Raw genomic sequence first — 15,292 nt, 5'->3', positions numbered from 1 at the left:
CCACTGATTAATTGTTCTAACTGTCAGGAAATTTCTCCTCAGTTCTAAGTTGCTTCTCTCCTTGATTAGTTTCCATCCATTTGTTTCTCGTCCTGCCCTCAGGTGCCTTGGAGAATAGCTTGACTCCCTCTTCTTTGTGGCAGCCCCTGAGATATTGGAACACTGCTCTCATGTCTCCCCTAGTTCTTCTTTTCATTAAACTAGACCTACCCAGTTCCGGCAACCGTTCTTCATATGTTTTAGGTTCCTATCTTTGACTTGTTCCTAAGCCCCTGGCTCTCTCCTCCCAAATCCATCTGTTGAAGAAGCTTTTGCCGATCTTTTTAAGACCCCTTGCTAGGTTTGGAGAAGAAAAACTTAGGCCATTTGGTGGGATCAAGGAGAAGGACCTTCTCGGTGGTAGCTCCATCCCTGTAGAAATAGGATTGGTCCCCACTTCGATATTCTTTCAAAAGGCCCCGAAGATACGCTTGGCCAGCAGGTCTAGAGATGTCAGGATGATATGGAGCCCACCAAGTAATGGATTGGCTGTTGACACAAGGGTGTGTGTGTGTGTTTGTGGAGATCTAGTGTTGTTTTTTTTAATAAGGAGTTTTATTTCTGTAAGTCAGCCGGAGTCACTGTGAGTGAGCTGGACAGCCATATACATTTTTTTTAATAAAGGAAATTAAACAAAACTTGGCAAAGCATCTCTGTAGTCTACCTGTAAACAGAATTAAAAGCCCTTCAGCCAAGCTCATTGGTGGCGACTATATGAATATGCCTGTATAATTTTTTACAGTAACAGTAGATTGCTATTGCCTTCTAGATTTTTTTCACCAGCTTCCCTATTAATATTTTATATGCAATGGATGCAAAAAAGGATGTTGTATTTATCTTTATTAGTCTCTCACTTTCTTTGCCTCTAATTTAGAAATGGCCTCAAATGACCTCCAGTCCAGATTATCATTGTATTTAAATATTCACCTGGCCATTAACCTTTATTTGATAAATAACAATTCAAGAAACCATGAATTTAATATGACTTCAGCCATCACACATTCGCTACTGCCTGCGTTTGATGGGTTCGGAGAAAACCAGAGCAGGAAATAAATATTTTAAATAAATCCAATCTTGGCCAAGAATTGCATGCTCCTTGGCTAGCAGATGGAAAAAAATACAGGCACAACATGTTTATGGAAATAAAAGTTTTATCGTTCAAATAAACAACTTCTCCTATATAGTCCCAAAAGTTTATATGTCATTTTGTTGTTGCCTTGCCTTTTGTTCGTTTTCGTAGTTAAAATTAAAAAGAGGAACTTTAAATTGTTCAACAGCCTAGAAGAAATGTGTACTGAAATATTCCAATATTTTATTAAGGGGAAAACCCTCCACGTTTATTACCAAAAGCTCCAGTTGGGGAAGCAGAAGAATTTCATTCAAGGCGTAAAAGTAACTTTTTCTACAGGACTAGAATTAAAACTAGAATTAAAATGCGTGCAAAACAACTCCATTGCTTTCTTTTTATGCAATATGTCTGAAGTTTTAAAAAAAATCAAGAAAACCAGCTTAGATTTTTCCCCCTCACCCTGCTTGACCAAGTGAGTATTTCTCAACCTCAACAACTTTTAAGACAGATGGACTTCAACTCCCAAAATTCCCCATCCAACCAAAGTCAAAATGGTGGGTCATTAATTCAGTGATGGTGGCCATCTTTTTCAGCCCTCCCATGGATACCCCTAATTTTTATATAGAGTTCTCAATCAGGGGTGAAATTCAGCAGGTTCTGAAATTTTGAGTAGTTCGGAGAACCAGAAAATACCACTTCTGGCTGGCCCCAGAGTGAGGAGGGAATGGAGATTTTGCAATATCTTTCTCCCAGGAGTGTGGAGGGGCTGGTAATTTTGCAATATCCTTCTCCCAGGAGTTGGGGGGGGGGATGGAGATTTTGCAGTATCCTTCCCCCAGGAGTGAGATGGGAATGGAGATTTTGTAATACCCTTCTCCCAGGAGTAGGGAGGGACTGAGGATTTTGCAGTATCTTTCCCCTGCCACACCCACAGAACCGGTAGTAAAAAAATTGAATTTCACCACTGTTCTGGATATCTGGATGTGCCTTTTATAATGAAATGCCCACTTTGTTCTTAGCTTTGGGAAGGGATTTTACAGATTAATGGAGTTGGATGGGACTTGTAGGTCATCTCCAACCTCCCATCCAAACAGGAGACCCTACACCATTTATGACTAATGGCAGTCCAGTCTCTTCTTGAAAGCTTCGAGTGATGAAGCTTCCACAACTTCTGAAGGCAACTTCTGTTCCATGGGTTGATTGTTCTCACTGTCAGAAAATTCCCCCTTATTTCTAGGCTGAATTTCTCCTTGTTCAGTTTCCATCCATTATTCTTTGTCTGGCCTTCAGGTGCCTTGGAAAATAGCTTGACCCCTTCTCACTGTGGCAGCCCCTCAAATATTGGAAAACTGCTCTCATGTCTCCCTTGGCCTTTCTCTTTTTTATCTGACTCCCATCTCCCCCCCACAAACTTTACTTCCTTTCCACAGAAAGAGACCTTCATACAAACCCATTTTTTCAACGGAAGTGCAAAATGTTAGGATGCGAAGTCCTACAGTAAGTTTAATTTTGAATGACAGCCCAGGTGCCAATGTAGCTTTCAAACCCCTTTCTTGGGGAAGCCTGAGACACAGATTGATTCTGGACCATCCATGACGATGAAAACTCTGTACAGATAGTCCTTGCCTTACAAACATTCATTTAGTGACCATTCAAAGTTCCCACAAAACTGAAGTGATGTATGGCCAGTCCTCACATTTACAACAATTGCAGTAGCCCCAGGGACATGTGATCGAAATTTGGGCGCACAAGAGCCGTGGTGGCACAGTGGTTAGAGTGCAGTACTGCAGGCTACTTCTGCTGACTGCAGTTCAGCAGTTCAAATCTCACCGGCTCAAGGTTAACTCAGCCTTCCATCCTTCCGAGGTCGGTAAAACGAGGACCCAGATTGTTGGGGGCAAATAGGCTGACTCTGTAAACTGCTTAGAGAAGGCTGTAAAGGCACTGTAAAGCGGGATATAAGTCTAAGTGTTATTGCTATTTTCCTTCCTTCCTCTCTCTCAGAGATTAGAATGCAGTACTGCAGGCTAACTCTGCCCACTGCCAGCAGTTCAATCCTGACTGGCTCAAGGTTGACTCAGCCTTCCATCCTCCCGAGGTGGGTAAAAGGAGGACCCAGATTGTTGTGGGCAACAGGCTGACTCTATAAACCGCTTAGAGGGGGCTGTAACAAAGCACTGTAAAGCGGCATATAAGTCTAAGTGCTGTTGCTATTGCATAGCAACCAGGTTTTATTTACAAGGGTTGCAGTGTCTCATGTGTGTTTGTGTGTGTCATGTGATCGCCATTTGCCACCTTCCCAGAAGGCTTCGGACAAGTAAGGTCAATGGGAGAAACTGGATTCGCTTAGTGACCATGTGATTTACTTAACAACCGCACTGATTTGCTTATGGCAGAAAAGGTTGCAAAACCAACCTTGCTTAGCAATGGAAATTCTGGTCCCAATTCTGGTCATTAGATGAAGACTACATGAAGTATAAAAGAGTGGTGAATGTGGCATAGATAGTCCTCAACTTACAGCAGTTCATTTAGTGACTGTTCAACAAAAAAAGGGACATGGCCATTTTTCACACTTGTTAACCATTGTGGCATCCCCCTAGTCAAGAGATCAAAATTCAGGCGCATGGCAACTGTTTCATATTTATGACGGTTGCAGTGTCCTGGGGTCATGTGATTCCCCTTTTGTGACCTTCTGACAAGCAAAATCAATGGGGAAGACAGAGTCACTTAACAACGCCGTGACTCACTTAACAACTGCAAAGATTCACTTAACAACTGTGGTTAGAAAGGTCATATAAAATGGGGCAAAACTCATGACATCTATCTCCCTTAGCAACAGAAATTTTGCGGTCATAAGTTGAGGACTACATGTACTAGGACACAGTATTTAATTTTATATGAAATCCAACACGAGAAGAGAGAAAAAAAGAGAGAGACAGCACAAAATTCTGGTCATAATTTTATTTATTAACAACAGCTAAAAAAAATATCTCCAGAGCAAAGAAGTGGTTGAAAGCCGCAATTGTGGGTCTATTGATTGGGGGATAAACCCCATTTAACTTTGCAGTAATAAGCACGCCTTCCAGAGGGTGTCAAAAAAACCAGGTGGCCCACATCATAAGGCTTTCATTCCCTTGCTTCCTTCCTTCCTCGCCTCTGTCTTATCAACGTTAAAACCAAGGAACAGCATGATCTCTTAAATCAGAGGTGTCAAACTCAAGTTCATTGAGGGTCGCATCAGAGTCGTGCTTGACCTCAGGGGGGCGTGGCATGACCAGGGTGGGCGTGGCATGGCCAGGGTGGGCGTGGCCAGCTTGACATCACTTCTGTCGAGAGCACCTGAGGTGGCCTGAGCGCTCTGCCAGCGAAAACGGGCTCCCGATTTCTGTTTTTGGCTCCTGCAACCCTCTGCCAACGAAAACAGAGTTTGGGAGGGTCACGTGCGGTCCTCTTGATCTCCATTTTTGCTGGCAGAAGCACAATGGGCTGGTCCTTTGCTGTTTCCAGGGTGGCCCCACATGCCAGATCTCGTGACCCGTCAAAACCGCGGTCCACAAAAGCGCGATCGACGAAAGCGCGCATTTGACGTCATCACAGCGCGACGAAAAAAATTAAAAATTGAAATAAAAATAAAATTAAAGCAAGCCGATTCACATAAAGGTAAGGGTTAGGTTTAGGGTTAGGGTTAGGGTTAGGGTTAGGTTAAGGGTTAGAGTTAGGTTTAGAGCGTTAGGTTAAGGGTTAGCGTTAGGTTTAGCGTTACGTTAATGGTTAGGTTTAGGCTTAGATTTAGGGTTAGGTTAAGGGTTAGGTTTAGGTTTAGGGTTAGGGTTAGGTTTGGGGGGGTTAGGGTAAGGTTTTCGCTTTATTTTTACATTTTTCGATCACAGCGCGATGTTTTCGTCGCGCTGTGATGACGTCAAATGCGCGCTTTCGTCGACCGCGATTTTGTCCTCCGCGGTTTTGTGGTGGAACCTCCAGATCTATGCAGCCCATGGGCCGGATCCAGGCTGCAGGCCTTGAGTTTGACACCCCTGTCTTAAATGATTTTAGCAGCTTACTTCCAGTGTCTGAATAGCAGCCTTCACATAAGGCTCAGGATCACGTGTTGCCCACCGCAATAATTAAATGATATCCGAAAGAAAGACACAAATGATTCTATTTCCTTAAATTACAAAGGCTGCAGCTAGACTTTTTTTTTTCCTTTTGGTAAGAATAATGGAGATTATTTCAGCCACTATTCTTCCTTTGCAATACCCACGATGATTAAGGGTTCAAATTCGCCTACAGCCTCACCTTCCAAGCAATATTATTTTGCCAAAGGCTTGCCAGGAATCTGGAAGCAGCAGCAAAATACCCAACTGGCTCAATAGTAGAGAACATACTGCATCTTAAAAAAAAAACCCACCCCAAAATCTTATTCCTGAATTAATCGAAGTACAAAAGGATGCACACCTGAGAATCTTGGTATCACAAACAGTCACACGTTCTGCGAGAGTATTCTTTGCACAATTGATCACAGGATTTCACCCTAAGCCTATGGCTCAAAACGGGGATCTCCCAATCTGCTCCAAAGCATGCTTCCTGCCAACTATGGGAAGGCAAGGAGAAGCATTGTGCATTTTCAGCTGCAAATCTGTACCGCCACTGATCTGAGTGTGGCGTCTCCTGAAACTGTTTTCTTTTAAGGAGGGAACGTCAAGCTTGAGTAAGACGGAATCTCACTAGTATCAGGAAATTGATCTACCTAGGGCAGCTTTCCTCCTGCCTCGGCTCGCCATTCAGAACTTCCTGCAGCTTCTACCTGCTGACTTAATGCAGAATAGGAACGCATCACACGGGATCCCAAGGTTACTAGGAAAGGCCACAGTTTGAAATCTTCATGAATCTGAGCAGTCGTTCAAAGAATGACTCAGTTCTAGGTGTCAATTATCTGCCCAGCATATGACAACCTCATTGTTCAAAGTATCATTTGATATTCACTATGGGGGGGGGGGGGAACCTTTTGGTATCTCCCTTATTTTGTTTTCCACAGTCGCACAGATCCCAGAGAAGAACAGAAAAAGATGCTATTTCATAGGAGGATGTCCTTGCTCTCTTTCCTCTCTCCAATTTCTTGAAAATCCCTTTCTTCAGTATAGGTTTTGTATAGACCTTATTGCCAGCCTACTGTTGGATTTTCTTATAATTTGCTGGTGATGTTTTTCACCCTACCATGTTGCTTTTTGATAGCTGAGCTACCAGCTATGAACAATTATATTATGAAGAGCTCAAAATTTTGGCTAGCTTGTAATCCAGATAAGTAGCAGAATCTCATATTCTCATCTGAGACTATCATCTTTAAGAGAAAGGAAAGAAGGGAGGGAAGGAGGGAAGGAAGGAAAGGAGAGGAAGGAGGGAAAGGAGGGAGAAAAGGAAGAAAGGGAAAGGAATGAGGGGGAGGGAGGGAGGGAGGAAGGAAGGAAGGAAGGAAAGGGAAGGAAGGAAAAGGAAGGAAGGGAGAGGAAAGAGGGGAGGGAGGAAGGAAGAGAGGAAGGAGGGGGAGGCAGGGAGGGGAAAGGAGGGATGGAGAAAGGAAAGGAAGGAAAGAGGGAGGAAGGAAAGGAGGGGAAGGGAGGGAGAGGAAGGAGGGGAAGGGAGGGAGGAAGGAAAAGGAAGGAAAGGAGAGGAATGAGGGGAATGGAGGGAAGAAGGAAGGGAGAGGAAGGAGGGGGAGGGAGGGAGGGGAAAGGAGGGAGGGAGGGAGAAAGGAAAGGAAGGAAGGAGGGAGGGAGGAAGGAGGGGAAGGGAGGAAAATGAAGGAGGGGAAGGGAGGGAGAAAGAAAAGGAAACTCCAAACTCTCTTCCTACCCAAAGCTTTGGACAAGGCGAACGGCCTTCAACTCATCCACTGATCAAGCAAAACCACACAATTGTTGCTACCAGAGCAGAAAAGAGCAGATACACTGTGTGGCTGTATATTCCGGGTAACTCTAGTAAAGTCTTTTTGCACAATCAAAACAGACAGGAAGGCGACATGTACATCAAGGCCTCCAACCATCGGCTTCCCTTCCCTTCCCAGATGGGAAGCCATGACGGTGGAACAAACGGCTTCCGATGGCGAATGGAAGGCAAGTTCCTTCATACAGTTCTGGCATCCTCAAAGGACTTGAAACGGGGCCCATCGTGAGCATCCTGGCACCCGCTGGATTAGGCTGGATCTTGAGAAGACTCCAGCGACCCACCCATACATGTAGATTCTTCTGAGCTTTAACTTTCTTTGCAGTATCTGTTCCCTCTCTGCAACTGGAGCTGGTGCAAGCTAGCAATGGTTCATCCAGAACATCCCGTCCTTAGAATGCCCGTTTCCTGGCAACTGCCTGTATCGTCACACATCCGAGGTTCTGATGTTCTCATCATCCAAGTCCATCAGGAAACGGTGCTCTCTGAAGTTCTGGGGTTCCGACCTGTGTCGGAAGCGCCTGACCTGGGTCTCTCTGGCATCCCGCTCAGCGGACAAAGGGGCGAACCCAGAGTTGCTCAGCTCTTCAGCCTGTTCCTTGGATGCCGGATGCTGCTTCTCCTCCATCGGTGGCACGGGCATCCAAGGCAGCCAGCAAGAAGTGGAGGGGCCTCTGGGGCCAACCTTGGACTCCTCTCCTCGCTGCTTGAGCCATGCTATGGGTGCTGTGGTGGAGCCGGAGAAGGGAGGGCTCCCTCGTTTATCCATCGACACCGATCTCACCAAAGGCATTTCCTGCAAGGCAAAACCAGAAGATCAGTGGCAGTGTTCTGAGCGAGGCTTCCCAAGCGCCTGAAGCAAACTCCTGGTCCCGACAAAAACCCCTTTTATTCATTTCCTCTGAATTCTGCTCATTCACATCCAGCAAAGTCTTTCAAGGAGGATTTACAGTCACAGACCTTATCTGGCTTGGAGAGCTGCCAGGCAGATACCTGCAGAACTTGGCCAGGAGTCTCGGAGAGTCACGAACCAATTAAGCGAACTAATTGTCTCCTGCAAACTCCACTCCCCTTTCGCTCCTCTTTTATTTCCTCTGGGAGGGGCCATTCATCGTCCACCTGTGGCCTTACTCCCAAATCGACCCCTGTTCTTTAGCTGTTCCCTTCATCTGGCAACTCTGTGCATGTGCACACTGGGAACAGGCTCCAGCTGTTCGTTTGCCTCACTGCTGTCTGACTCTGAAGGCAGCTGATAACTGTCAGACGGCCCTTGCCCCCACTCTGCCTCCAACACAGAGCCCTCATCAAAGCCTTTCCCAGACTCCAGGACTGGCCCACGTTCCTCCCCAACCTCTCAGCAGAGGAAAAAGGACACCATGCTAGGAGGAGACTCTATGGTGAGGTCAGCTCCAGAAATGAATGTAAGGCTTCCGGTTAGGACCCTTGTGGCTCTTTGAGTGTTTAAGGTTGCTGACCCCTGGGCTAAATGAACCTTTTTAGGACAGGGGATCCGTGGCATTCCCTTCTCTGCCTCTCCACTCTGGTGGGGTGTGTAGATATGACTGGGAGATATGAGTTGATGTTCTACAACTCGTTCCTTCTTCATTATGGGGCTGAGGCTGCTCAGAATTACACTTTCATCATTTGCTAAGACACTTCCCCCATGCCATGGACTCCTTGGTTTAAAACATACAGAGACAAATCTCAAAATTTTGGGGATTGGAAAGAGAGTTAAAAGATTTCTGGAGCTTGGGTTTCTTGAGAAGTTACCTAACTCCAAAGTTTGGCCAAACTTCTCGTGATCATGGCCCAAAGCTGCAGATAGCTGAATGGCCCATGCCTCTCATTTTCCCTGGTGTTCCCTGCGGTCCATTTGTGATCTTGTTCTTTGCAGTATGTATTTATTTACTCAGATGGCTGGAGAAACCTTTTCTGGAAATGAGCTCTTTTTCAAATGTTTGCTCGAAATTATGAAAACAGATGACCTCCGCTATAAACAAGGTAAACACACACACATACACACAAAGTGAACGGATGCCATAGTCAAAGTGGAAAGAATTTGACCTACTCTGGGACAGCTCTTTAATGCTTGCACCGCACCCGTAATCTCTTTGATCCAGCTTTTCATGTCTTCAGGACTGTAGGCCTATCAAAAAAGAAAAAAAAAGGAAAAGATACCAACCAGAGAGCACTGTGAAGTTAAATTCATGGACATTTTCTGATGAATCATTTCCCTTATTAAATCTGAAAAAGTCTGCTTCCCATTCATTTACACTTGCACCCATTAGGTTCTGCACTCGTGACAGAAGCAGAGGGGCACTTCCAGGTTGAAAGGATTAGCCGGTGACATCGCTGTTGTTCGGGAGACCCCCAGTTGGGGGGGCTCCATTCATTTCCCCAGCAGGAGCTGGAGTGAAGGATGGGAACTCAACTCCATCCCATGGCAGCACTTGGGTTTCAAATGTAGGTTTGCTAAACTCCATCCTAGTGTCCTAACCACCCTCCTGATCCATTACTGTATTTTTTGGAGTATAAACCCCACCCTTTCATCAAAATGGCCATGCATAGCCTTTAGGAGGCTTCCTGGGGGCTGGGGAGGGCAAAAATGATAAAAAACAGGCTGTTTTTTTGCTCGGTTTTGCCCCCCTCCCAGCCCCCACGGGCACTCTACAAGCCTCCTAAAGGCTATGCATGCCCTTTTTTTTTTTTTTTGACAAAAAATGGGCCGTTTTCGGGAGGTCTGCAGAGTGCAAAAACTTTTTTTTTTAATTTGCCTCTTCAAAATCTTGGTGCGTTTTATACTCCAAAAAATACGGTAGGTCTTCAACCCTGACCATTCTAAGACCTAACAATTCCACAGTTCAGATTTAATTTTTTTTTATAATCTTGAACGGTTGACTTCTCTTCAAATATGGCAACTCTCAAGAAACCGAAAAGGTGGGTAGAAGTGAGGAAAGGCCATTTCGAAACTTCCTCCTCAATTGTTCATGCCCTATGTAAGTTCTGGCCACTAGGAAAAGATCCACCAGAGGGCAGATTTGATATTTGAAACGAAATGTGATGCATGCATATAAAATCTCACTTAACAAAAATGCAGATCTTGCTAGATTCTGATAAATACATTTTTTTTTAAAAAAGCAGAAGAGGTGGTTAATCTAACAGCCTACAAAGGAAAGCTCTCATTCTGCCCTCTGGATGAACTCTGTCTTGATTAATATGTGGAATGAAATATCCTGAAGTTTAAAAAAAAGCCTTTAAAATATATCCTTTGCAAGTCCTTTATGAAGCTAATACATCTGGTCGTAATTGCTTGGTGCTAATATTAATGGCTGTGCTAACATTAGGAAATGTCTTGTTTGGATTACTTCACTGTTTTCTTTTGATAGGGGCTGATATCGTGAAGATTGAACACTGAAGTGTATTATGCTGTATTGATTTACAGTACTGCATTTAGCTACAAGCACACACTACATTAAAATTAACCGGATCACTACAGTACTAGGACTGTAAGCCATGCAAGGTCAACAGAAAATCCCATGGGTGACTAATAACTGGCTGTTGTGCATTTCAATTGATTGCTTTAGTATCCAGAAAATAAATAAGTACCGTATTTTTCGGAGTATACGACGCATCACGATTTTGAAGAGGCAAATTTTTTTAAAAAAGTTTTTGCACTCGGCAGACCTTCCAAAAACAGCCCGTTTTTCGTGAAAATGGGCTCATTTTTTCCCCCCAAAAAAGGGCGTGAACAGCTTTTAGGAGGCTTGTAGAGTGCTCCTGAGGGGGGGCAAAAACAGACAAAAAACGGCCCATTTTTTGTGAAACGGGCCTGTTCCCCCCCCCCAAATGCCCTGCATAGCCTTTAGGAGGCTTATAGAGTGCTCCTGGGAAGGGGACAAAATTGAGCAAAAAACCAGCCCATTTTCGCTGATTTCTGCCCTCCCCAGTCCCCAGGAGCACTCTGAAAGTCTCCTAAAGGCTATGCACGGCCATTTTAGTGAAGGGGTTGGGGTTTTGGGAGGCAAAAAATGCTGTATTCAGTGTGTAAGATGCACCCAGATTTTCAGCCTCTTTTTTGAGGGAAAAAGATGCGTCTTGTACTCCGAAAAATACGATATATACAAACTAGACTGGAAAAGATAAAAAAGAAGAAAAAAACCCACAGCAGGATCACAACTAAAATATTCAGGGAAAGGAACTATTTTTGCTGTTCTGATTCTTCCTTTCCCAGCTGTTTCTCTCCCGATTTATAGAACCTTTCTTGGACTCGATTGGCTGAGAAATCTATGCTCAGGTTATAGATTAACCTGAGATTCTATACTCAGGTTAAAGGCAATTGCCGCAACCAGCAGAGACAAGATTAAGACCTACTTGGAACAGCCCATCTTTCTTACCCTGGAAGCTACAACTGATTTGTTGGGCTACAGTCAACTGTCTCCAGAGGCCTCCCATGGACAGCGGAGAGGCTATCATCTTCATCTCAATTTCCTGGTTTTTCAGAAGGTTCTCTGGAGAGTTATCTTAAGCCAGGAAAAGGGTACGTTGCTTGCTTAGCTAATTATGGGGCCCCTGGAAAAGGGGATGGAAAGCCACAGGACCACAGACAAAATTGAAGCTTGCCCATCCCTATCTTAAAAAAAAATGTGTCAAGTGAGTCTGGCAAATTGGAGTAAGATCCCTTACTGCAGGGGTGGTATTCACTTACTTTCCCTACTGGTTCGCAAATGGGAGTGCACGCGCCCCCGTCAACACATGCTTCCGCGCATGCGCATTACTTGCGCACGCGGCTTGTGTGCATGGGCGCGGTTTGAATACATGCCTAAATAGGACAGCATAGAGCCAGGGTGCATGGGAGGGGGCTCACCCGCGATTTCCACTACTGGTTCGGGTGAACCAGTCTGAACCGGCTGAATACAACTTCTGCTCTGGTGCTCATCTAAGGGAAACATATGCCCAGAGAACAGGTCAGGTGGGGTCTCTATTATCTAACATTTTGTCAGGTGCCAGCAACCACAACAGCTTTGGGAATGGGTCAGATTTTTTTTAATTGTTGATCACCAGCTTACAAGAATCTCTCTAGACCAGTGATGGCAAACGTTTTTCTGCTTGGGTGCCAAAAGGGTGCGTGCGTGCCCACACCCATAATGCAATGCCCTTCCTCTGCACATGCACACACACACGTCCGTGCATGCACGCAGGCCTCACTGAAGCCTCTAGACTTCCGGTAAGCCCGTTGGGATGTTTTTCAACCTCCCCAGGCTTCAGGAAACTTTCTGAACTTCCATTAGGCACGTTGGGCCCATTTTTACCATCCAGAGGCTCCAGAGGCTTTCCTGAAGCCTGGGGAGGGTGAAAACAGCCTCCCCCACCCTCTGGAAGGCCAAAAATCAGGTGGCCAGTGTGAGCATGCGCGCTGGAGCTGACATAGGGCAGGCCGTGCCACAAATTCACCATCATGGCTCTAGACCAGTGTTTCTCAACCTTGGAGACTTGAAGTCCTGTGGTCTTCAACTCCCAGAATTCCCCAGCCAGCTGTGCTGGCTGGGGGATTCTGGGAGTTGAAGTCCACAGGACTTCAAGTCTCCAAGGTTGAGAAACACTGGTCTAGACTGTGCAGACTCTCCAAACTTGGGAAGGCCAGATAGAACCTAAAGGTTTGACCTCAAACATTTCTTTCCCCAAAGGTCTAAGCCGAAATGTCTTTTAACTCTCCCTATCAGGGCTTCCTCTCCTTCAGTTGATGGCTCCACCATATACCTTTAATCCAGGGATGTCCAAACTTGGCAACTTTAAGACTTGTGAACATCAAATCCACGGCTGGCTGAGGAATTCTGGGATTTGAAGTCCACAAGTCTTAAAGTTGCCAAGTTTGGAGAGCCCTGCGTTAATCAAAATGAAGTCAAGGGTCATGTAGCTGAAGATCACCGGGATATATACTAGTCCAAATGCATCCTCCCATGGTCTTCCTCAAACAGATGGGAGCCACGCTCTCTTGCACAACTGCTCACACAGTTGCTTACCCAGTAAACAAAACACAGCCAACTGTAACTCCTGGTCAGGTGCAAAAAATAACCCAAACCCCAGCAATCTGCACTGCAAACGTCATTCTTAAAATCATCTGCACTTACTCGATTGATTATGCTCTTCCCTTCCAAATCATTCACATAAAAGAATTCGCATTTGGATGAGTACATCTATCGGTATCCTGCACAGTTTTCCCTCCATGGAATTTGAGCGGGGTCATTGCAAAGTTTGTTGATCTCCACCTGGATTCACTACTATTTGAAGTCTTCAAAGTTAGCAACTTTAAGACTTGTGGACTTCAACTCCCAGAATGAGAATTCTGGGAGTTGAAGTTCGCAAGTCTTAAAGCTGCCAACTTTGAGGTCCCCTGATTTAAAGCACCCACCAAGAGTGCAATGAAAGAAAGTAATCAGGGAGGACATTTTCAGTGCTCTTTGAGAAAAAATAGGTAAATGTTTCTGTGATCTCTTCAAGCTACATGTTTTGTGTGATTATAAGTCCACATATCAAAAGAAAAGGACCAGAAGTCTTCCAATAGCAGTCTTCCAATATTTAGGGGGCTGCCACAATGAAGAGAGGGCCAACCTATTCTCCAAAGCATCTGAGGGCAGGAGAAGAAGTAATGGATGGAAACGTATCAAAGACAAATCGAACCGAGAAAGTTTGCCTTCAGAAGTTGTGGGTGCTTCATCACTGGAGGTTTTTAAGAAGAGGCTGGACAGCCACTTGTCTGAAATGGGAAAGGTCTCCTGATTGAGCAGGGGGCTGGACTAGAAGACCTCCAAGGTCCCTTCCAGCTCTGTTATTCTATGTTCTAAATGGGCCACAGAATAAATCAGCTCAGAGATGTCACTCAAGACACAAATGACCAGGTTGAATTTAGGACATATTTTGGACGTATCATGAGAAGGCCTATCTCAGTGATGGCGAAGCTTTTTGGCACCAAATGCTGAAAAGGGAGCATGCGGGGGGGGGGGGGGGGGAACCAAGTGCCGAAAAGGGAGCACTTTCCATGTGCGTGTTTGTCTGGGCCACAACCAGGAAAAGGAGCTGTCCATGGGGCATGCATGCACCAAAAAATTAACTTCCCGTTTCCGGCGCACACATGCACACCGGCAAGCGGTTACTGCCCGCCTGCGCATGTACCGATCAGCTGATCGCCGCATGAGCATACACGCCAGAAACCCGGAAGAGGAACAGGTGATGCCACACATGCCAGGCAACATGACTCCGTGTGCCACTTTAGGCACGTGTGCCATAGGTTTGCCATCATGGGCCTATCTCTCTCAAGAAGTCTATAATGCTGGAAAAGGTGGAAAGAAAAAGAGAAAGGGGACAAACGGAATCACAGTCAGACCTTCAACAAAGCAGGCATGGGCCCCAAAGGTACACCTGGGCAACTCCTTTGGTCTTTGACTCTTATGTCTGCCCCACCTTGGCTTCCTATGTTTCTAAGCCGTTCTTCGAAGCCAAAGAGGGAGAAGATGATGGGTGGAAAAACACACGGCTAGCCACCGTCCCCACCTCCCTTTGCAAAAAGCCCCTAAAGCTTTCTTAGAAAAGAATAAGGAAAGGTTGAAGGCTGAGGATTTGCTCATCACTCCAAAAGTAGAGAGAGGAAGGGGGGAAGGGGAGGGGGCCAGAGGGATGGCAGTCACATTCTGCTTAATTAGTGCATTATTATAACTCAGTTAGGTTTCCCATGTCAGTCACTGCGCAAATATGCAACCCTCTTTTCCCAGCAGGTTGTCATTTGAGTGCGGCTATAAAACATTGTCCACATTCCAAAAGCGTCTTCCGGAGACAGGCGGGAGTTCGCTCCCATTCATTCAAAACAAACCGGTTTGCAGTTTGCAAATTTCAAAAGATGACTTCAGCTGTCGCAGATCTTGGACGGCCATTGATTGCAAGGCAGATATTCACAATTGTTTTTCTTCTCTTCATCAGAGAAATGTTGGCAGAGTACGCTTTTGGTCGCTGATGGTTTTCAAGAAAAAGTGGGCAACCATTTGTCTCTGGATGGAATAAGGATGCCCGCCTAGGGCAGGGAGTTGGACTAGAACAGTGGTCACCAACTGGTGGTCCGTGGACCACTGGTGGTCCGTGAGAAAATTTTGGTGGTCTGCAGAGAAATTATTTGCATTTTTTATATTGCACTAAATCAGGGTTGTTCAAGCTACACCCCCTGGGATGAATATCTGCAGTGAATGCGTGTGTTGC

The 15,292-nt window shown here is 45.4% G+C and overlaps 1 protein-coding gene across 2 annotated transcripts in view; it reads right to left on the bottom strand.

Moving 5' to 3' along the window:
- Positions 1 to 6,869: 6,869 nt before the first annotated feature.
- PLEKHA2 (pleckstrin homology domain containing A2) overlaps positions 6,870 to 15,292 on the bottom strand; it is a 101,766-nt gene continuing 93,343 nt past the window's right edge. For both annotated transcript variants that reach the window (XM_032230022.1, XM_032230023.1), the window contains exons 11-12: positions 9,117 to 9,194; positions 6,870 to 7,844 (exon numbers count right to left, since the gene is read on the bottom strand). In XM_032230022.1, the coding sequence (XP_032085913.1) occupies positions 7,476 to 7,844; positions 9,117 to 9,194 (447 nt within the window). In that variant the 3' untranslated portion in view covers positions 6,870 to 7,475. The remainder of the gene's footprint in view (positions 7,845 to 9,116; positions 9,195 to 15,292) is intronic.

The sequence above is a fragment of the Thamnophis elegans genome, chromosome 13 (genome assembly GCF_009769535.1).
Source record: "Thamnophis elegans isolate rThaEle1 chromosome 13, rThaEle1.pri, whole genome shotgun sequence".
Classification (NCBI taxonomy): domain Eukaryota; kingdom Metazoa; phylum Chordata; class Lepidosauria; order Squamata; family Colubridae; genus Thamnophis; species Thamnophis elegans.
Note: the sequence above shows the minus strand (reverse complement) of the source record. Positions and strands in the feature narration are given on the sequence as shown.